At 36.0% G+C, this 22,122-nt stretch overlaps 2 protein-coding genes across 2 annotated transcripts; both read right to left on the bottom strand.

Moving 5' to 3' along the window:
• Nucleotides 1–133: 133 nt before the first annotated feature.
• On the bottom strand, nucleotides 134–8,229 carry trmt6 (tRNA methyltransferase 6 non-catalytic subunit). Its single transcript, XM_087813156.1, has 12 exons — nucleotides 8,010–8,229; nucleotides 7,775–7,905; nucleotides 7,595–7,704; nucleotides 5,552–5,643; nucleotides 5,395–5,478; nucleotides 5,175–5,299; nucleotides 4,929–5,093; nucleotides 4,010–4,143; nucleotides 2,879–2,964; nucleotides 2,322–2,424; nucleotides 2,113–2,199; nucleotides 134–596 (listed from the first exon to the last, which is right to left on the bottom strand). The coding sequence occupies exons 1-12, from the start codon at nucleotides 8,114–8,116 to the stop codon at nucleotides 393–395; spliced, it is 1,428 nt and encodes a 475-aa protein (XP_087669282.1). The 5' UTR covers nucleotides 8,117–8,229; the 3' UTR covers nucleotides 134–392.
• Nucleotides 8,230–9,212: 983 nt separating this feature from the next.
• On the bottom strand, nucleotides 9,213–19,735 carry fermt1 (FERM domain containing kindlin 1). The gene is made up of 16 exons (XM_087813073.1): nucleotides 19,681–19,735; nucleotides 18,461–18,622; nucleotides 17,042–17,139; nucleotides 16,600–16,735; nucleotides 16,395–16,526; nucleotides 16,058–16,241; nucleotides 15,878–15,980; nucleotides 15,692–15,799; nucleotides 14,379–14,510; nucleotides 14,146–14,195; nucleotides 13,432–13,556; nucleotides 11,723–11,829; nucleotides 11,387–11,611; nucleotides 11,182–11,306; nucleotides 9,646–9,787; nucleotides 9,213–9,583 (listed from the first exon to the last, which is right to left on the bottom strand). Exons 2-16 carry the CDS (start codon nucleotides 18,609–18,611, stop codon nucleotides 9,410–9,412), a joined length of 1,992 nt encoding a protein of 663 aa, XP_087669199.1. The 5' UTR covers nucleotides 18,612–18,622; nucleotides 19,681–19,735; the 3' UTR covers nucleotides 9,213–9,409.
• Between the last annotated feature and the right edge of the window lie 2,387 nt (nucleotides 19,736–22,122).

The raw sequence follows: 22,122 nt of genomic DNA, 5'->3' as shown, positions 1-22,122 counted from the left end.
CCTTCTCTGATCTTCTATGTATTTGTGACATTTCATTGTTCCATGCATGGGAATGGTTTTGATGTTTATAGATATATATATAGTTCTGATCACTGTCTTGCGCTTAAATAAAAATAAATATTCTGGGACCAAACAGCTTCAGTTTTGTTTATTTAAAAAATATTCTAATGCAATCGTAGTAAAAGAAAAACACCATTAAAAAGAAACATTTTAAGGCACGACAGACGCTCGTGAATCGAGCTCTTAAGAAACACGCCTGCATCGACGACGTGAAGCTGAATTAAAAAAAAGAATCTTCCGATGAACACAAATGCAGACGTAGTCTACCCTCACGAGGCTGGAGGCTTCAACAGAGGGCGACGGGTGATTTGCCCCCGAAATGCAATCTGGCTTTACAAGTCTGCTTCGGATAGTTTCAGTCTCTTTGGCGCCGGTTCCAGGGCCTGCTGGGAGGAGGCTGTTGATGTTGCTGCTGATGGTACTGCTGGTGGTGGTGGTCGTGGTTTGGGGCTGTCCGTGGCAACTGTAGTCCCGGAGAGGAGGTAGCCGCCGCCCGCATTCATTAGCAGCAGAGGATGAGTCCGGTTAGGCAACACCTCCAGACAGAACACACAAGTGGAGTCAGGACACATTAATTCTGGACGACCGGGGAGGCAGAAACAACACTTGTTCGACTCGAGTGGCTCTGGGCCCGTTTGTGTGTGTGTAAACTTTTACACTCTTGAGGATGAATCCAGATCAGAAACAGCAGCTTTGTTTCTACATGTGCAGGACTAGTTTAAATCGTTGATCGAAAGTAAAACAAGGAGTGAACAGTCGCTGCAGCTACATCTCTCCTCCTCCTGCCTCCATGCTTGAATAAACCGTCGCCTCCTTTCAAAGTGCAATTTGCCTTTTCCACAGCTCAGCACGTTTTGATAGTTTCAAAATCACCTCACTCAGCGTGTTCGTCTTTATTTTACATACATTACGTCAAGCACTGTTGCCGCCCTTAATTTAAGATCCCATTGTCTCTGTTCTCTTGGCTCCTGTTTTCAAAGACATTACCAGAGGAACAATTACTGCAGAGTGAGACTTCTGTTTTAAGGTCAAGAAAATAGGCTTTGAGTGGTTTTGTTTAATTTAGGAAGGAACATATAAGAAAATGTACATACATTTTCTGTTAAATCAGCAATTTAGAACTATACAGGTTTCATTTTCAGCTCATGTTTGTACCACAAAACTGACATTTTCAACAACAAAATTTGACTCCATTGAACAACCAGTTGTGTTTAAATCGTTAACATTATAGACAAGAAAATTAATAGCATTTTTATATCATTTCATATTCTGTCTTTTCCCATATGATGCACCTAAAGAGAAATAGGAGTCTTAAGTGTCTTGTTCTAAGACATGTTGGCAGAAACTCATCCAGACACGGGATTTAACCAGCAACTTCTAAATTCAGGAATTGAAAGAAACTAGTTGTGAAACTGAATTCACAACTAATTAAATGAAACGTGAGTTCAGGGCTCACCTTGGCGTAAACTCTTTAAATACTAAACATACTGTATTTACATTAAAAAATTATCTTACAATAATCACACCAACCTTCAAGGGACTCGTAATATAAACAAAGCAGGGCATGATTACAGCTGGCTGGAGGAGGAGTGAAGCCATTATTACGTCATTATGGACTCCGCTCTTGTAACCTCTCGTTCGTCGAGATTGGGGAGAACTTTAAGTAATAAGCTCAAAACATGGTCATGATGAGACTTACTGCATCTTTGGGAAGAAGACTTCAACTTTTAAACATTTGTAGAAAAGCTGCCAAAGTCCTTGAAATAATTTATTTCCAATAAATGCAATATCACAAAAAATACATTTTTTAATCAATTAATGCATCATGTAATATTACAATTATAATTTAAATTTGACTTCATTAAATATCTATTCGATTTCAATACCATAATGTCTGACTACGATGACATCTCATGATAGGACTTTTTAAGATAAGATTTAAGCTTATGTTAGTGATTTTTAAGTGAGGTAAAGGGGATTGAAAATAGTTCAATCATTTCTCTTCCACCCTGCATGCACAGAAGTTACAGGAGGTTCAATATAAACATTTACCTGATAGTGCCTGAGCCAGGTGTCCGTGAGCCGAAGGCTGACGGTGCCGTTTTGTTCCTTGAGTTTCGTGAAACACTCGATAAGAGGCTGCAGGAAAAAGAGAAAGGCAAGAGAAACCATCATCATAAAACCCGCTCTCATATCTTTTATGTCCGCATCTACATCAACATTATTATTATGTTTTTATGGATAACTCAATTGAAACTTGCCTCTTTGTACTGAGAGTAAACTACAAACGGCCTGGAGGGGGCGAGGAACTTCAGCAGACCCAACAGCACCGAGGCCGGGTGGAAGCGGCTGGCTATGACCAACCTGCGGAGGACAAAAGAAAAAAGGGATGATGAGGCAAACTTGTCTCTTTGAAATATAAAGTCGACGGCGCATTCATTTATTGGAAAAGTGCAGCTGCGGCATCGTAATTCAGTTTCAGGGCCAGAGGGTTCCGACGTTAACCACCCTCGTAGACAATTATTTCCAATTTGATAAATCTGGCTGAGGGACGGTAAAAAAGGATGATTGAGGTTCTGCGCGATCAGAACAAACAAGATCAATAAGCCGACCGGATCAATGATCTGGGTCCGATCGTGAGCAGCTTTTCCTCAATCATAAACAGCCGTTCATGGCTTTTCGTATGATGGGAAACTGCAAGGTTATCACTTTGTTTGGATGTTGTGTAATCGGCGAGCTATGACCGAGCTATGGTTCATCGATGCCCTGTTGGTTATATATAGAACTGACCCACAGAGATGAGGAATTTCAAACTGACCCGTCTGCATTTCTGCCCTCCAGCAGAGCAGCGACCGCCGCCAACTTCCTTCGCTTCTCCTCCTGCCTCTGCTTCCTTTCCTGAACCTAGAACATGTGGGGAAATTTTTTTTAGCAACTCATATGAAAATGACTGACAGATGATGTTGAGGGCAAAACTGCTAAATTAAGAGTCTTTAGGAAGGAAAACCCCATGAGGGAAAACATATAATATAGGATAATATAGAATAGTTTAGGGTAGTTTTTTCACAATTACAACAGTATGACAGTTGCTGAACTAGAAACACATTGTTTTTAAGAGCACTGGATGGATCATTTAGTTAGTAGCCAGTTGCGCTTTAGTTTGCATATTTTTCCTGTAAACAAATCCACATGTGGTATGTGGCAACTGCACACTGGGGGTTCTCCTTGACATTACAGTTAGACTGTTCTTCCACTGGGGGGAGCCATACACAAATCTGTCAAACCTCACATATTGCCATTTTGACAAAGACCGTTGACATTACATCCGTCCTAGATTTAAATTACAAGAATGTATTCGATGTAGAAGATACTTTTTCAATTCAATGACCCTTTTTTTCCCCTCTTCTTCAAAGGATTCCATAAGACACATACAGGTATATTTGATGGAACACAGAGTTTCTTTAGTTCAGGTGCAGTTAAGTTCTTGTTTTCAAAAATGCATTTTTGGTCAGAAAAACAAAGAACAAGACAGGAACATTTTTAGTAAATCTTTGGAGTTATTGACCAAGTTTGTTTTTAATGTCTCTGTCGTACTGTGAACTATTAGTAACAATTTACTGTAGCTGTTTATGCGCATAATATCACAAAACTTTTGTATTATGTGATTATTTTTTGCTTTAAATACTGAAGGTTTTAATCTACATTTATCTTAGATTATGAAGTCAGAAAGCAACCAGGTAAAGGTTTCTGGTTTTCTTTTTAACTTGACATACCAGCCTGAGGCTTTGTTTACAAATAATTAACAAGGCCTTTTCTGGGTTCTGGATGTGTATGAATATTCAAGAATAATTATGTTTTTTGTGTTCAGCAGGATTACGTAAAAAAACAAAAACAAAGCCCATTGTGTTCGTAGTATTGACTCAGCTTCAATACAAGACTGTCTGCATACTTTGGCTTCTTTAAGTTGCTCCAATTTCCTTCTTTCATCGTCAGCATTTTGGTCCACACTCATGTCTTCTGGACTGCCCTGCAGCTCCGTCTCTGCCGGTGTCTTCTCCTCAGCAGCCTTGGACTCGGATGAAGCTGGAGGAGTAAAACATGCATTAAATAACTATAAACATTTTCAAAGAGGCGAAAAAACACTTGTTTATTATTCATATCATGATGGTTTTAGACTACATTTAAATGCAGGTCGAACATATGTTTAACTAAGTATATTTTACGATGTTGGAGTCGGATTAATAGGACTTGAATCAAGCCGCTCCATGTTGATGAACAACTTTTTTGATATGAGGCAAAAATTATTTTAAAGTTTTCACTGGTTCTTAAATATTATGATTTTATCGTTTCCTCAAAGGCCCTTACAGCTGTGGTCATTACTTAAAAGCATATGTCGAACCTGAGAACTGGGGTCCTTCCAAGGGATTTTCTGTGACCCACAGAAGCTTGAAATGTGTTTTGTCAACGCAAAATTAAACTTGATTGTAATTTAAAGTGAAACAAAAACAAGCAGACAATACTATACATGTTGGTATTGTGATCCCAGAGTTTGTTTTCCCCCCCTTCTAATTTTGCAGAAGTGAGTAAAACAATCCAGTGGACCCAGTGGACCAGTGGACCTATTTTTCTGGAATGTCTCGTGTGTTAACAGAGAAAGTTTAAATGCCTTATTATGGCCCCTTGTTTGATCTTTAACCAGATATTGTTCGTTAATTATTAGAGCAATACGAGTTTTATGATAACCACGTCTCAAATATGTCATTCATAGGCAGAGCAGCAACAATTAAAATGGAATAATACAAAATTCAGTCAGTAAACTATTCATCAATTGTTTGAACTGTCAGTGTGTTTAAAGATCCAGTTCCTACCACTGCTTGGTTCTTTGGTGTCCAACGTTCCCGCCAGGAGAGCGTTGACGTGGCAGATGGGAAAATCGTGCAGCGTGTCGAGAAAATGTTTAGGGAAACCGAAGTTCTCAATGCCGGCCCGGACTGGCCCGGATCCCGGGTACATTTGGATCACGGAGCCAAATCCTAGTGAGAGTAATTACACAGTTGAAATTGAGGCAAAAACAGCATCGGCGCACGATGTTTGCACAGCAGGGGGAAACACACCTCCCATTCGTTCCATGACAGCTCCCAGCACCAGTCCGGCACAAGTGTCAAACACCAACACTTTGCTGCCAGCGTGTACGTTGGCCAAAGTTAACATCTGGGCGAGTGTGTCATACCGCAGGTGGCTGAAATCACACACACAAAAACAAGCTTTTTAAGAGTCACACATTACTGCAGCCGGAGAAACCACCCTACACAACGCCACCTTGTGCTGACTCACCAGATCTTCCCGGGCTCCCGGCCGTGGTACATCAGTGCCAGGATGCGGCAGGAGGGTTTCAAAATGGTCACGGTGTTTTCGTACCTTCATAAAACAAATAATTAAAAATTGTCCGCCCTGTCAGTCAGATTTAACTACATCACTCTCTTCTACTCACTTCTTCTTTTTCTTTTTGATGTATTTGTCCTGAGCATATCCGGTCTTATCGCGGAAAGTTGAGCTGTTATCTATGAGCTGCTGGATTATTTCCTTCAAGGCAAAAACACACTTTGATGTGAGTGGAATTGATTAACGCTCTCGTATGCATCTCATTATCACAGAGAGAGAATAAGACCCATCATCCTTGACACACTCTTAACTTAATCAGCGTTAAATTTAGCGTTTTAGGAGTAGATTAGGATGGAGAGCACTGAATATGACGCTAATATAATCAGGATTGTTAGAAAAATTGGCCATCAAACAAAGATTTCATAAAAATACTATATATCCTTTTGGTTCATAGATTTTTCTGTGTATTTTATTTTACCAAGGTTAGTTTACAACATAAGGATAAACATATTTGTCTCACAAGTCAAACATCCATTACCATTTGCTTGTATCTTTTTATTTAAATAAATATTTACATTATGGTCTCATTTTGAATGTTCAGCATTACATTTTTTTGTATTGTTTTTCACTTTTATATCTTATTTGCAACTGATGAATACAAAATATAAGGGAGGGAACAGTAATGCATTACAGGAAGTTTGCCTTTCACTGGAATACACCTTGACCCTGAGATAACACAATGGTTGAATAACAAAATATATTGAAAAAAGAAACAAAAATGTTTCATTACTCATAAAAAATTGCCATGTTTCACAGCGAGGGGAAAACCTGTAACCTTGAATCTGTAATACGTTTAAAAAGCCCTTTTATTGTAGTAAGTTGTTGTTATAACATAATAATATATTGTCCGTCATATCACAACCAGAGTTAAACAAACACTCTTGAGTAATACATATTTACGAATGTCTGAATGTGAGTATATATTAACAGTGAGAGCATATCGTCTGAGTGAGAACTACAAAAAGCTTTGTTTTCTCCCCATGTTACGTGGGTTTACTCTGGGTACTCTGGTTTCCTCCCACAGACCAAAAACATACAGAGGTTGAATTTGAGAAAATAGTCTGTTGGTATGAGTGTGTGTGTGAATGGTTGTGTGTCTTTGTGTGCCCTGGGACAAGTAAGTAAGTAAGTAAGTAAGTAATATTTATTTATATAGCGCTTTGATAGGCCCCTCGACACCCATAAGGGATTAAGCGTTATAGAAGACGAACGAATGAATTGAAAGACACTGCAAGAAAATTGCAAGTGAGCGGAACCCCATGGAGCCGCCAAATTTTGGCTATTTTTCAAACCGCAAATCCGTTATTTTATCAGCAAAATGTAGCTTATGTTAATGTCAAGTTTGCTGTGAGAATTGTTCAAATTGCTTGACTGTCACCCCAAAAGTGTGACACTTGGTAGCCCTGCATGTTTAAGTAATCCCAAGCTTTCCAAAGCGAACCATTACACAAACAAGTATAACTGTGTGTTGGAACAAATTTAAAAAAAAAAAGAGATCATATTTTTATTCCCCAAACCAAATTTCTGGAAATTAAAGCAATAGTTTAGAAAATACCATTTTTGTCTTGAGGAATAGCTATATAGTAGTTATCAGGGATTACAGTAGATTATAGGAAGAGAAAAGTACATTTTGCTTGGGAGAAGAACAAACAGTTGTGCACAGATTTCTATGATATATGTAAGTAAGTAAGTAAGTCATTCTTATTTGTATAGCGCTTTTCTAGACCAGGGTCACAAAGCGCTTAAACAATCAAAACAATATTCAATAAAGTATATACTTTAAAGATCAAGATAAAACTGATAACACAACAGGAGTTCCAGAAAATCAAGGAAAAGCCTGAACAAATAGAAACATCTTAAGATGTTTCTTAAAGGAGTCAGTAGACAAGAGTTATGTATTATATTGTTCATTTGAATATTATCTTATCCGTTTTAGTTTAGTATTTATTATAAAAAACTATTCATTTTACATCAATACTTTTATTGGCTTTCAATATTCGATATTAAATGTCATAGTAAAAACTTTTGAATCTGAAATTAAACGTGGAAGGTTTTAGCTTCTACATGTATCCTTTGTAAAGGTGTAACTCACCTGACCCTTCAGTCCCTGTTCTTTCAGTGTCTCAATGTCGTCTCTGGTCAGCTTCTGGGACTTCCCATCATCCTGGATGTTGCGGTTGTCTGTGCCGGCTTCAGCAGCATCTAAAGTCAACAAAATACTTGGTCATGAATCTAACACACACAAAATAAAAGACTTTTGTTTCATGAATACCTGCAGAACTCTGTGTTTGAGCGGGACGCTTCGGTTGTAAAGATCCTCCAGATTCTATTTCAAATACTGTGCTATATAGTTGTCCAACTGCGTTGTCCAAGTAGAACCATTGCCTTTCAAAATTCACCTTTCTGGGTTAAACAACAAACAAAAAATACAATACAAATAAAAGTTTGTTATAAACACATAAAATACCAAAAATGTACGGGTTCAAGGTCACTTTTAATCCACTTACTTTCTAGTTTGAATTTGTAAAGCTTTAAAAATGTCGCCTCGTTTCAACACAACGCAGTCGCCTTCTTTCATGCGGTAGAGAGACTCCTCGTCTCCGTTGTCCGCCATTTCAGGGCAGACGAGACCGTTGAAGGAAATACTTTGATATTAATTCTCTCTTGAAAACAAATACACAGCACATGGGAGTATCAATGACATGCACATGTGTGTTAGCTTTCAGTTTTGCCTTCGCAGGACAGCAAGAGGAGCGCCGAGCGAATGCGGAAGTGCGTGACAATCAGAACCTGTGATTGGTTTAAAACACACGCGTGACTCTGTTAGGCGTCCAATGGCGGCGAGGTGCAAGGGCGACGCGTCGAGTTCAGAATTGTCGATCACTGCACCGTTTAACACATTATATACTGTTTTTTACGAGGATGTCCAGACAAAAGACGGGATAAAATCAAATTATTTAAATTTTAATTGCAATTAAAAATAAAATACATCCAATGAAAAACAAGTTAAATAATCGGTGCAATAGTTAATTGGAAATACATATATAAATACATACGTTTAAAATAAAATCAATTAAAAGTAAAAAATACAACAATAAAAACAAATGGAATTAAAGAACGTTTTTTTATAGGTAAAATGTAATTGAAAGTTTTTTAAATATCTAAAACAACAATGATGATAACAAATATAATAACAAATAATGAAAATTCTGCAGCTTTTTGAGAAGTTACATTTTTTTTAATTAACTTTATTAAATCGATCACTTACATTACATTATGTTTTAATAGTTCCTTTTATTTTTAAACTAACAAAGGGGTTGATATGTTTATCATTATTTTTTACATATTATTGTTTTATGACTGTCATTCGATTATCATTATTTTATTCGTTTATATTATTGTTTATTATAATGAAGTTTTTTGTTCAATCTACAACTTCAATAGAGGTTCTGTGAGTACTTAAGTTTCCCTAATGTGGGACGAATAAAAGTGTATTTCCTTCCTTTTTCAACTTAACAAAAAGGTTTCTCTGTTTATTTTTCTCAACAGAACAGTCAGAAATGATCATATTGGTATAAAGCTTATAATTAAGTCTGCAACTAGTGCTGCTGTTTTAAAATTTAAATGATAAATGTATGTATTCAAAGAAGGTTTAGGTGTTTAAAGAACTTGGCAAACTTAAAAAAAAAAATGTTTATTTTATTCAAGGGTACGCACCAAACATGGCATCAGTGAAAAATAAATCTCGAAAACATATTCACAAGACAAATGATTTGAGAGCAAAAACACTGAAAAGTCTTACAGATACATTAATATGGAAACCTAAAGTTGTGACATGTGTTCTTGCTGCTTCTCTCAGAATCAAATATGGAAGAAACAACAGACGGAATATTCCGCTTTTTCCCACTTATTCTTGACCACCAGTGAGTTTATGGAACAGTTCAGCATCTAGTGTCTCGTTCTGGTCTTTGGATCTGGTGGAGAGGAAGATGTAACCCCCGATGAACTCGTGGACCACCTTACAGTCGCAGCTCACGCAGCAGAAGGCTATTCTCACGTTATGATCGAAGTCTATGGTCACCTGAGAACACAGAGGAGAGATGAGAGACCAGACTAACGGATGGTTGACATGACATATCGTACCTGTCGGATCTCCCAGTTGACGTTCCACTGCTTCATGTTGGCGAACCTCCACGTGGTCACCGGCAGCCCGGAGGACATGTCAAGTCGGATGAGGCGGTTGTAAGAGATCCCGAGGATTTCATCTTTCTTGCATCCCTTGAACCTGGATTCACGTGAAAATATAATTAGATTAAAAAAGAAAAAGTGTGAATGCTGAATGTGATTTCAACCATTCAAACATGTTATCAATTCGGCTCATTCAAGAAATGCAGGCTATTTTCTAGCGCTCTTTTATCTCTTCAACTCTTTCTTCTATTCCTCTTTTTCTACCCTTTATTCCCCCATTTACTTGAATGGGAAACTCTTCAACTAATTAATTCTACTACTAATTCTACTACAACTTCTACTTCTTATTTTACTACTAATTCCTTGGCTACTTTTTCTACTCCCACTATTACTTCTACTCCTACTAATACTCCTTTTAATTCTACAAATAATTCTACTACTGCTTTTACTACTTATATTTACTAGTAATGCTACTATTAATTCTACTTATAGTTTTACTAGTAATTCTACTACTGCTTCTACTATTTATACTTGTATTAGTAATTCTACTACTAATTCTACAACTAATTGTAGTTCTACTTTTACAACTAATTTTCATTCTTCTTCTACTCCCACTACTACTTCTTCTACTCTCACTACTAATTCTACCACTGATTTTACTACTTCTACTTCAACTACTAATTCAACTACTATTACTACTAATTCTACTACTTATTATTTTAGTACTACTTCGACAATTCTACTTATACTTACTAGTAATACTATTAATTGTTTCTACTAATTCTATTAATGCTTCTACAACTTATATTATATGTATTAGCAATTCTGCTACTAATTCTACAACTAATTCTACAACAAATTGTAGTTCTCCTTGTACAACTAATTGTAGTTCACTTTTACAACTAATTGTAGTTCACTTTTACAACTAATTGTAGTTCTACTTTTTACAACTAACTGTAGTTCTACTTGTATAATTAATTGTAGTTCTACTTTTAAAACTAATTGTAGTTCTACTTTTTACAACTAACTGTAGTTCTACTTGTATAACTAATTGTAGTTCTACTTTTACAACTAATTGTAGTTCTACTTTTACAACTAATTGTAGTTCAATTTGTACAACTAATTGTAGTTCTACTTTTACAACTAATTGTACTTCTACTTTTATAACTAATTGTACTTCTACTTTTACAACTAATTGTAGATCTACTTCTTCTACTACTACAAATTCTACTGCTACTACAAATTCTACTACTTCTTCTACTTCTACTACTTTTGTTTCTTTTTGTCTCTTTCCTATTATTTCTTCACCTTTGTATTGTTTTTTTTCCTTCGCAACCTTTTTCAGTTTATTTCAACGTCTTTACATCAGCATTTTTTGTTTATGCCATCATTTAAACTGTTTCCACACATTTTTACTTTGAATACTAATTCAATACTTTCATTCATACTACTCATTTTCTAGTTTAAAAACATTACTCTCTCTTACTGTACCTGACTATGTAGTAGTTGATACCAAACTCTGGGAGCGACTGCCAGGCCTGGATGAAGCGCATCTTGGCGTCCATCAAGGACAAAGCTGCTATGTTCTGATGGGCCTCCAGGATTCGTGCTGTCAGCTGCAAACATCAAACCAAAGTCAACAAGTGAATGTGACGCAACACTAATAGCTTTCAGTCAATTCCATGTTTGTCCTGACCTGTCTTGTTTTCTGCTTTTTGGCATAGCGCGGGGAGACAAAACACTCAGCATTCATCTCCATCGCGTCAAGGTCGGGGGCAGCCTGACCAGGGGGAGGCGCCAGACTCTTCATTTGTAAAAAGGACTGGATGCTCTTCACTTCTGACTTGTAGGAGCTGTACGCCATAGTCTTGCCTTTGGAGGCCAGAATACACGCCGCTTTCCACTTTGCATATTGTGTTTCCTGCAGCGGAACGGTGAGACATTTTTTCATAACGTGTCCAACACTTACTCACTCGCGCTCGCGGTGAGAAAACATGGAGATAAAAGATGTAAATGAGGACGTTGACCCTACGTTGTCACATCGGATGTACACTTCATTCATCCCGTCGGCAACAGGGAGCAACAGCTTGATGCCAAACTTCTTGTCCGTGACATTGACGTCGGGAACGACCTCACATCCTGTTCAAATGAATGGAATTATGAAAAAAATAGATTGAAATTAAACAAAAGAGTATGAGGTAGTAATGTCTGCCAAGAATTTAATGATGTGTCTGTTGATTTAGGCGTATTGCGTAACTGTAGAGAAAACATTTTACTCTTGTATGTTCGTCATTTTTGGTGAAGACGACCCAGACCATTTCTAGTTCAAAGAGTTGTTTCTTTATCTGATTGTGTGTTGGTTTCTTCTCTTTTTTTTGGCATTAAATTCCTCCTTTTTTCAGCACCTGGGTAAGTCTGAAAAACACCACACCACCCAACTTAAACACTCAACCTGTAAGAGCTTTTGAAACTCTTTTTTTCACAGGTCAAAAGGTCACAGGTCTACAAAAAAAAGTCAGAGGTCAAATCACCTTTCAAGTTCAAAGTAAGCGATAGTGAAGCCAACTTGAGAGGGAGAGACTGCTTTTTCGGGCTTAGTTTTTTCTTTTTTTCCCCCATTATTTTCGTTTGTGTTTTTTGAGTTTATTTTCTCCCCAAGAGTAAATCGGAAGAAAAATGTAGTAAAGTAGTAAAGTAAAAGTAAAAGTAAAAAGTCTTCAGAACATTGTTTGACAGGACAACAGACTGAAAATGAAGATTAAGACACAACTATCCATATTTACCAAATCTTTTGATGTCATATTTTGGCCAAAAAAAGAAATCCAGCAAAAACATTTCGGGTTGTAAAATATAGACAAAATGCAATTGTTGGATTACTGCCCCGCACCTACCAAAATTGAATTAAACATTGCTTTATGGCATTAAAAATGCATCTGAAATTTAGTTAGCCTTGACTTTGATATGTATAGCTATACCTTCTTACAGTAGCACTTCTAGATAGATGTTTGGCAGACACTGCCACGAAAGCATCGGCCAGTACTTCCTACTTTAGACCTTCATATAAAAAATATTCAATGTTCAGAAAAGTTTCAAAAACATGACTTTTATAATTCATAATATAATTAAATTTAATTAATTGAAATTGGTTTTTATAGGAATGATCCTAAAAAATAAATCCACGTTATAATATTTATTTATTACATATATATGAAATTAAGTCATTATGGATCAAATGTGGTGCAGGGGCCAAATCTGGCCCTCCTGGGCAATTTATGTGGCCCGACAAGATAAATGGTGAAAATCAAAGTAGATTAATATTCAAAATATTTAAGTTCAGCAACACAGATTGTTAATATTAACAATTATACACACTTACAATAAGAGTAAAACTGAAGCGTCCTAAGTATGGAAAGGTAATATCAGTTTGATATACTTCCTGTTTACAGCTAGTTTGGTGAAAACACCTTTTGTATACTCTGCAAACAAGACTGCAGAAAGATGTTGTTCCCCATGTGTGGTTAGGTTTGACGCCCCTGATGTAAGTGGTAATGTGAGTAAAGTTCATTACCTTTTCTAAAAAAAAAAACGAATCAAAAATCCCCTTATTAGCAGCATTCATTTCAATCTAATTCAGTTGATTAAGAACATTGTGTTCCCGTCTTTTCCTGGGAATCACAGATGTAATTACAACAACCGCTAATGTGGCCATTAATGTCTGCACATGTTCCCACTTTCTCTGACCTCTGAGGTGGAACTGCTCGATCGGCTCTCCAGTCGATGCCTCCTTGTTCTTATAGTAGGAGATGGTGGTGTCCTTGAACACGAACCAGTATTCCTTGTACGGCCTCAGCGTCAGTCTTTTGGGTCTGAGGAGGAAGAGGATTACGAGTTACGATAAAATAAAATACTGTATTTCATCACACGTTTAAACCAGATGTTCAGGTGGTTAAGTTTCACCACCTTCACTTCACAGATTATTTAAATGACTTTTTAATGATCAATATAAGACAAGTTGTCTCTGTTTTACTTTGGAATTAACGTCGCTGTTTTGTAAATTTAGTAATAGGTGGTTAATGATGTTTCTTGTATCACTTGTTCCGGTTCATACAGCTGAAAAAACACCCATTTATCTTTTACGTTTTTTCATTCATCTGATGAATTACGACTGAGAAACTTCACCGGAGTGAACATGATATATTTAATACATCAAATATTTTGATCCTTCACAACACAAATCTCATTATAGTCAATTTTATGTGTCTTTATAACATCGAAACACTTAATTTAATCTCAGTTTCATCTACAAATATGCTCTGATAACACATGTAGCAAACAGAAAATACATTTTTTTTAAGTATTTGTCACTTTTTTTAAATGATGAATGAAGAAATACACAATAGCAGTTTGTGGTAATCAACTAAATAGTTTCAATAAAGCTGATGAAGGAGGATTTACCTGAGGAGCCGGAGGGTATCCGCAAGTTCCGGAATGTCGGTAATGTCTTCCTGGAGGCCAAAATAAACTCACTGTCAATTATCACATGTCCTCTGGTGACATCATCACGTTGAGACATGCAATCAGCGGCGCTATCTGCTTTTTGCTCCGAAAAAACAGGTGTTAAACCCTAGCGAACCTCAGGGAAAAACACTGAAATTACAGTAAATATTTGCACTTTTCGGCGTGTTTACCAGAATCCTGTCTGCGATTCCTCCTTCAAGTGTCACCTCCAGGTTTGACAGGGCGGCCTCTACTTCATCTATTTCGGGCTCGTTGGCGTGATGCAGCGGCTCGTTGGACATGGTCAGTTTACAGATGTGATACTGGAATAAACACGAGGGGAAACGTCACGATCCTTCCAGACTGTGATTAAACAGGAGTGTAATGACTAAAAGGTTGAGTCAGAAGAAGGTTTGAATCAACACCATGATGAAGAGTACTCATTTCGGCGTGAATCAGTCCGTATTTCTACATTTCTGTTGCCACGAGAACAAATAAGGCGTGTTTGTATGTCTTTTATAAGGTCTGAGCCTGAGGCTCCTCCAATCTATCCCATGATTCATAGTGTAATGGGATATTATATGTGAGATCACACCTGCTGTCCCATTGAGATTGAATGAAATTTCCAAACACCATCTGATTAATTGTAATCAAATAAATGTAAGGATAGAATATTAAAAAAAATAAAAAATTGTTCGACTGAATAAAGAAAGCCACAGATTCAATTATCTTTTTAAACGAAAAACCCTGACCTTAGAAAACAAGGATTTTGACCAGTAATTAGCCAGCCACAAGGTCTAGCAACCCTAAATCAATCTCCAATGAGCACATACAACACTTTTTGTTTCACTTTTGTACACCTTTTAGTTCTTAAAGTCAACTTATGTGTTGGTTTAATCGTGTCTTAAATTGATCTTTGACCTCTATTGTACTCATCTGTATGTGTCTGTTTGTACAAAACTCTCGCTTAAGTCCCGCCCACTAAAAACTCTTGTTTTCACGTAACTGTTTTTCTGTTTTTTACAATAACCACGCCCACTCTGCTGTGATTGGTCAAACGTTGATGTTTGTCACTGCGCGCCATTAATGCCAGAGGTCTCCACCTCCAAGGGACTCGTTGTATAAACATGGGGGCGCGTGATTAGAGCTGGCTGGAGGAGTATAGGCATTATTACGTAATAATGGGCTTCACTCTAGTAACTTCTTGTTCGCCGAGATTTTAGACGATATATTTATTACTTTATAAAGTAATAAGTTCAAAACATGGTCATGATGAGGGACTTACTGCATCTTGGAGAGGAAGACGTTTAACATTTTGACATTAGTTTACCTTTAAAAAACAGTATGCGTCAAACCTTCCTAGATCTAAAAGAAACTCCAGAACACATTCTTCCAACGGTTCACCAGAACATTAGACAGAGCTTAGATCTTCAGCAGAGTGAGTGGCTATTGAGTTACAGTAAATTCCTGTGCAGGTATCCGTGTTACTGATGGAAGCAATAACCTGCAGTGAAGCGAACATCAGCATTTCTTCCTCGGTGCAGTCGATCTCCTCCAGCAGGATGGACCAGCGCGCCTGCTCGTACAGCTGCGTTATCCTCACGGCATCATACTGAAACACATTTCCAAATCATCACTTGAAAAATATTTAACTTTTAATACTAAAAAATGACTCCGACTAGCACCTTACTTTGGGATTGAGGTCAAAGAAGACGTTGTACTTGAACCTCAGCAGCAACTTGTCGTCCTCTTGGATGTCTTGCTCCATCAGCGATCGAGAGGAATTCAACCACCTGTGGGTCGAATCCGACCAGATTAGATTTGGTCTAAATTCATCACAAAGACATGATTATGGATTTGGATTCTTCACCCTGCGTGGAGTATCGCTTTGTCCACCAGAGAGAGCGGCTGGTAGATCTTGGCCAGCTCAGCGGGGGGCAGGCTGGGCTGAGATTCCGCGAGGGGGTTTTCCCCGAACCACACGCTGGTGGCCGATACTGGCATCCCGTTCTCTGGGTCATAGGTCGCCGTCATGGTCTTGCTGAACATTGGGCCTTCAGAAGAAGTCGTAAATAATAACGGTTTAGTCATACAAGTAGTAATGTTGTTATTTCTATAAGGTTTTCTAAATGATTTTAAAAACTAAATAACATTTTATAACAATAACATTATTTCATTGTCACACAAAAAGTAGCCAACCAGATTACCTGATCCTCCTGGTCCACTGAGTAAATCAATGTCCCAGAGATCCTCCATCCCAGAGTTCTTGTCTTTCTTCTTCTTTTTCTTCGGATCATCTGGAGGCTTTAGCAACGACAGCTCTTCAGCTCGACGGATGTCTATTAGGAAGCAAACGAAGAAGCTGGTTGTAGATGATTTCAGGTTGACTACGTGATATAAAAAGACACCCACTGAGACTTTGACAGAGTTCTGCCACCGCTTTGAAGATGACGCAGGAGAAGCTGACTTTAATCTGAATGGTTTTCATGTTGGGAAGTTGAACCAACAGGTTTTTGTGTTGAGGTGTGTAGCGCAGGTCTGCGTCCGCCTGTGTGGCAAAACCGCACAATTGGTTCAAAGAGTCATTTTAATTTCATTATATTTTTCTTTCTGATAACAAAGTCAATGCACCATCTTACTTAAAATCCACTACAACCAGTAATATAGTCATTTTACTGAGAGTGTACCGCAGTAAACAGTCTGACAGTAGAGGGAGCCAGAAGCATTATTTTATAAACCCACCAACTGGGCCTTTATTGACCAAAATTCCTTATTTTGCATTTTTGTCCTCTGACCTAATGAATGATGAATCTAAAGGCCCATTCTTTTTAGCATATAGCATGTGCTACAATACCTGAATCCCATATTTGTCCAAGGTCCAGTGAGTCTTGAGTAGCCAGCATTTCCTCTGCTCCCACCACAGAGCATGATCCGACCAGTCCTGAGGTGCCTCTGTGGATCAATCAATAAATAAATTAAACATTTATAAGAGTAATGATACAAAAATGTAACGTCAAGCAATATCCAATGTCAAGCAAAGGTACTAATAAATGGGTCACAGTGACACATGGAAGTGTCGACATGTTTCTTTCTAGAATAAAGTAATTTATAAAACAGAAGTAATATTTTTCTAATGGATATTTAAAGTCGGAGATTATGTTGAAATACCTGGTCAAGAAAGGCGCTTTAGAAATAACCATTACTTACTTACTTACTAACAGTTTCAGAACTCAGAACATAATAATCTCATTAAAAATAATTATTAAAAAAAACGCATATGTAAACATTTTATCAAAAAGTAATACAAATGGCAAGTTTCAATTTAAATAATACACATTTACTTCACTATTTATGATTATTTGAAAACAGCATCTACTACTTCTAATGGTAATTCTTATATTAAGAAAAGAACAGTAAACTTAATTAACTATAAAATATGCCAAATAAGTATGTTTACATTATTTAATATTTGTATAATTATATTATCACATTTTAATGTACAATTTACTATTAATTTTAGTTCATTATTCATCTAATTTATTTAATTTGGTTTTCTGATCTATAAGTAAGTAAGTAAGTAATGGGATTTTCTGGAACTCCTGTGTTCTCAGTATGATCTTGAACTTTAAAGTATATATTTTATTGAATATTGTTTTGATTGTTTAAGCGCTTTGTGACCCTGGTCTGGAAAAGCGCTATAAAAATACAAATTACTTACTTACTTAATTACTTTTTTGTAAAGTTTCTTTCTAGATCAGGGTCACAAAGTGCTTTAACAATCAAAAACAATACACAGTTAACATACATACTTAAAACATCTATTCCACACCTTTCTTTGTTGTTTTACAATACTGTGAATAAATCTTTTCTAATTCTGATAAAAAAAAACGTAAATCTATCTGTCTGTCCAGCTAGCTAATACAAGAAAAACAACTTTGTTTTTTTTGGTTGTTGGTAAACATTAAATCAAGATCTTGAGAGCCGTTGAAGTTTAACTCAACTATAATCAACAACAACAAACTCCAAGCATGTTTTTTTTTTTCAGCTTCTTCGTCCTGACACGTGTGTTGGATCCGACAAACGCTGAACTTCGGCCCCTCAGGCAACAAAAGCTGTGGTTAACAATTGCGCTGCAGTGAACAAAAATGCAGGGCAAATAGGGTGTGGCCAGAGTGAGGCGGCGGCGTGTGTGAGACAGAAGCAAACAATAAAATAAAAAGTCAAGGAACAGCTTTTTCTCGATCCAAACTTGCATTTAAAAACATATACTCACTGATCTTCTCCACCAGCTTCAGCATGAGGCCTCCAATGTGCAAGTCTCCTTTGACTCTCAGTTTAAATCTCATCGATTCATCTCCATATTTCTGATCCACATGGACTTGTAATTCCCAAGACGTCTCTCCATACTCGGCTGCCGTGATCATGGCCCTTCTTTCTAATTAAATAGAGGACATGGGTGGGTTATTGAAAACAGAAATAACAAGACCTTATTGAGAAATTAGAGAAGAGGGAATTAGAGAGGGATACATGTGAATCGGTGGATTAAGTGTTTCTCAACATCCTGTTTGAACATAACTTGGCGAGCAACGCATAAACACTTTGTGTATATTTGGATGGAGAAACTATTTAGAGGCGAAATGATGTGACTTCATTTAATAAGGCTGGGATACATTCACCACTTGTGAACATATTGACTACAATAACGTTGTCAAATGATACAATAAATATAAACAAACGTAAATATGAAACGAACAATCAAGTTATGAAGTCAAACACATCTGTACTTTCCTCCTCCTTCTGGTTTTAAGTAGATATTTTAAAACTGTCCAGATGATAGAATGAAATGTGAAAATGAACAAAGCATGGTGTGGATGGATTATCTGAGATGGTAGGTGGTGAGGGGAGGAGGGGCGTGGGAGGCTGTGGAATGCAATGACGAGCATGGGCACGAATTCGGTGCAGACAAAATACCCAGGAAAGACACCAATCTTCCCCCCAAACAGTTATTTGAATGAAAATACTTCCATCTGTTTTAATCAATCTTCTATATTTAATGTGGTATCTTCAGACAATTAAACAATAATAAACAAAAACTGACTTTATCCAACTAAAGCAGCCAATAATAGTTGTAGTATAAGTACAAATTAATCAGATTATTATGAGTATACATTGATACTTTTTGTACTTATAAAACACCACAATAATGCATAATATACGATTTGTTTTAGTCACACCTCAAGGTGATACAACCAGGTTTCTCAAAAGACTAAATTGTGTATAAATAATCCTCACATCCTATTAACAATAATCTGTATTATAACATAATAATATACAGTTGACTTTAGCGATCGTTGTTATTTTTATAGTCAGAAAACTATTGTCATCAAACTTTTAAACTGCGTTGAAACAAGAGACGCGATCATGATATAAAAAAATGGAAACTTTGTCACATACACAAAGAGTTAAAAATCTTCAATTGAGGGAGTTTCTCACCTGTGCGTAGATTCGTGTTCAAAGTGATCCGTGAACTAGTGGGAAAATCCTGAGACTCAACACCCGCACAGGTAGAGGTGCGACCGTGACGTCAGCGGAAGTGACCAGATTTACTGCTTGACCGTTTGCTAACAGCGTCTTCGGTTTGTACAACAATATAATAAGAATCATTCACACCATTCAAACATATCGAATACAGGGTTTATAAGAGGTTTTTATGACATGTTTGTTTAAATGTCTAAGACGCTGCTGACTGAATAAGTTTGGTTAGCATCAGTGTTTAGCTAGAAACGTTAGCTAACCCTGAGGTGTTGAGTCACTGCTGAGATATTCGTCATGAGTGAGTACAGGGAGAAAACATGACTGTTACCTTTAAAAACACTGAGCTGGCAGTGATTCATTCATGAAAAACAATTATAATCTTGATATGAATTTATTATCTTTTGTTCAGTGTGAGCCAGTCCTATGTCAGAGTTACAAGTTTGTTCAAGCAATTTTATCAATAATATTGTATTATTTGTGTGTACAAAAACATTCATATATTTTAGACATTTTATCAATCATATTGTATCATTTATATCTAAAAAAGCATTCATATATTTGAGCCATTTTATCAATCATATTGTATAATTTATGTGTACAAAAATATTCATATATTTGAGCCATTTTGTCAATTATATTGTATCATTTATATTTAAAAAAAAGATACATATATTGAGCCATTTTATCAATAATATTGTATTATTTGTGTGTACAAAAACATTCATATATTTTAGACATTTTATCAATCATATTGTATCATTTATATCTAAAAAAGCATTCATATATTTGAGCCATTTTATCAATCATATTGTATAATTTATGTGTACAAAAATATTCATATATTTGAGCCATTTTGTCAATTATATTGTATAATTTATGTGTACAAAAATATTCATATATTTGAGCTATTTTGTCAATTATATTGTATCATTTATATGTAAACAAAACATTCATATATTTTAGACATTTTATCAATCATATTGTATCATTTATGTGTACAAAACATTAGTATATTTGAGCCCTTTCATCAATCATATTGTAATTTTTATATGTATACAAACATTCATATATTTGAGCCATTTTATCAATCATATTGTATCATTTATATGTTTAAAAACATTCATATATTTGAGCCATTTTATCAATCATATTGTATCATTTATATCTAAAAAAGCATTAATATATTTAAACCATTTTGTCAACCCTATTGTCTCACTTAAGTCTGCGAAAGCATTCATATATTTGAGCCATTTTGTCAATCATATTGTCTCACTAATGTCTACAAAAACTTTGATATATTTGAGCCATTTTGTCAATAATATTGTCTCACTAATGTCTACAAAAACATTCATATATTTGAGCAATTTTGTCAATAATATTGTCTCACTAATGTCTACAAAAACATTCATATATTTGAGCAATTTTGTCAATAATATTGTCTCACTAATGTCTACAAAAACATTCATATATTTGAGGCATTCTGTCAATCCAGTTTATCAATCCTATTTTTTCACTTGTGTTCAATAAACCCATGTAAATACATTGAGGTTGAAATTGGGAAGGCACTTAAAAACATTGGCAGTTTTAAAAGTAAGTAAGTAAGTAAGTAAGTAATATTCATTTATATAGCGCTTTTCGAGACCAGAAGGATTATATAAAGTGTAAATACATCTAATAAACCAGCTTGAGTGGATAATTGTAATATAGTTCAACAAAGAAACATGTAATATTGAAAGTCTGTAATATTCAACTTTTTTTTTTCCCATTTATAAGTAAATCTAATAAACAAGGTTGGATAAATTTAACATATGTTTCATGGCAGATTATAGTTAAAAAAAGGTATTTAATATCCAACGGGTATTTTTCCAAGTTTGAATGCATCTAATAAACAAGAGTGGATTCATGTAACATATGTTTCATTGCAGATTATAGTAAAAGAAAAACATGTAATATTGAAAGTAAGTAACATTCAACAGGTATCTAATAATATATATAACAGAAGGCGTAATTTAAAGTAAAACAAGACGTTATAAAAGAGAATACAACCTGATGCATGTCAAGCACATATTGTATTAATCAGTTCACTTGTAGGCTCAAGAGTTAATTAAGATAAATCACCAAAATACCTTCTCTCCACATGATCTCATTTCCAGCATATGGCACTGTAGCTCCGAGATGATTAAGAAGTATGGCTCACATTTGGGCTGATTAATTATGTTTTCAAAATGTGCAGGTTTTTAACGTCGAGATGCTTATTTCTCTTATTTTGTTTGCAGCTGCTGTGTGACCAGGTCAGACGTGACGATAATAACTTCAACTCCCTCTACTCTTTAGACTGAATTTACCTAAAAATGATGGTTATGAAAATGTTTTTTATTAGTTATTTATAGTTTAAGAGAA

This window comes from Callionymus lyra, chromosome 17 (genome assembly GCF_982586985.1).
Source record: "Callionymus lyra chromosome 17, fCalLyr1.hap1.1, whole genome shotgun sequence".
Lineage (NCBI taxonomy): Eukaryota > Metazoa > Chordata > Actinopteri > Syngnathiformes > Callionymidae > Callionymus > Callionymus lyra.
This window is presented reverse-complemented; position numbering and strand designations above follow the sequence as displayed.

Bases quoted from the DNA above. Each gene is read 5' to 3' on its own strand.
- fermt1 (XM_087813073.1), bottom strand. From the start codon at position 18,611: ATGATCACGGCAGCCGAGTATGGAGAGACGTCTTGGGAATTACAAGTC. The intron at 17,140-18,460 runs GTGAGTATATGT...ATTGATCCACAG, and splicing joins GAAGCTGGTGGAGAAGATCA to AGGCACCTCAGGACTGGTCG. The intron at 15,800-15,877 runs GTAAGGTGCTAG...AATGTGTTTCAG, and splicing joins TCTTTGACCTCAATCCCAAA to TATGATGCCGTGAGGATAAC.
- trmt6 (XM_087813156.1), bottom strand. From the start codon at position 8,116: ATGGCGGACAACGGAGACGAGGAGTCTCTCTACCGCATGAAAGAAGGC. The intron at 2,425-2,878 runs GTCAGTTTGAAA...TGTCCTCCGCAG, and splicing joins GAGGGCAGAAATGCAGACGG to GTTGGTCATAGCCAGCCGCT. The intron at 2,200-2,321 runs GCAAGTTTCAAT...TTTTTCCTGCAG, and splicing joins TTTACTCTCAGTACAAAGAG to CCTCTTATCGAGTGTTTCAC.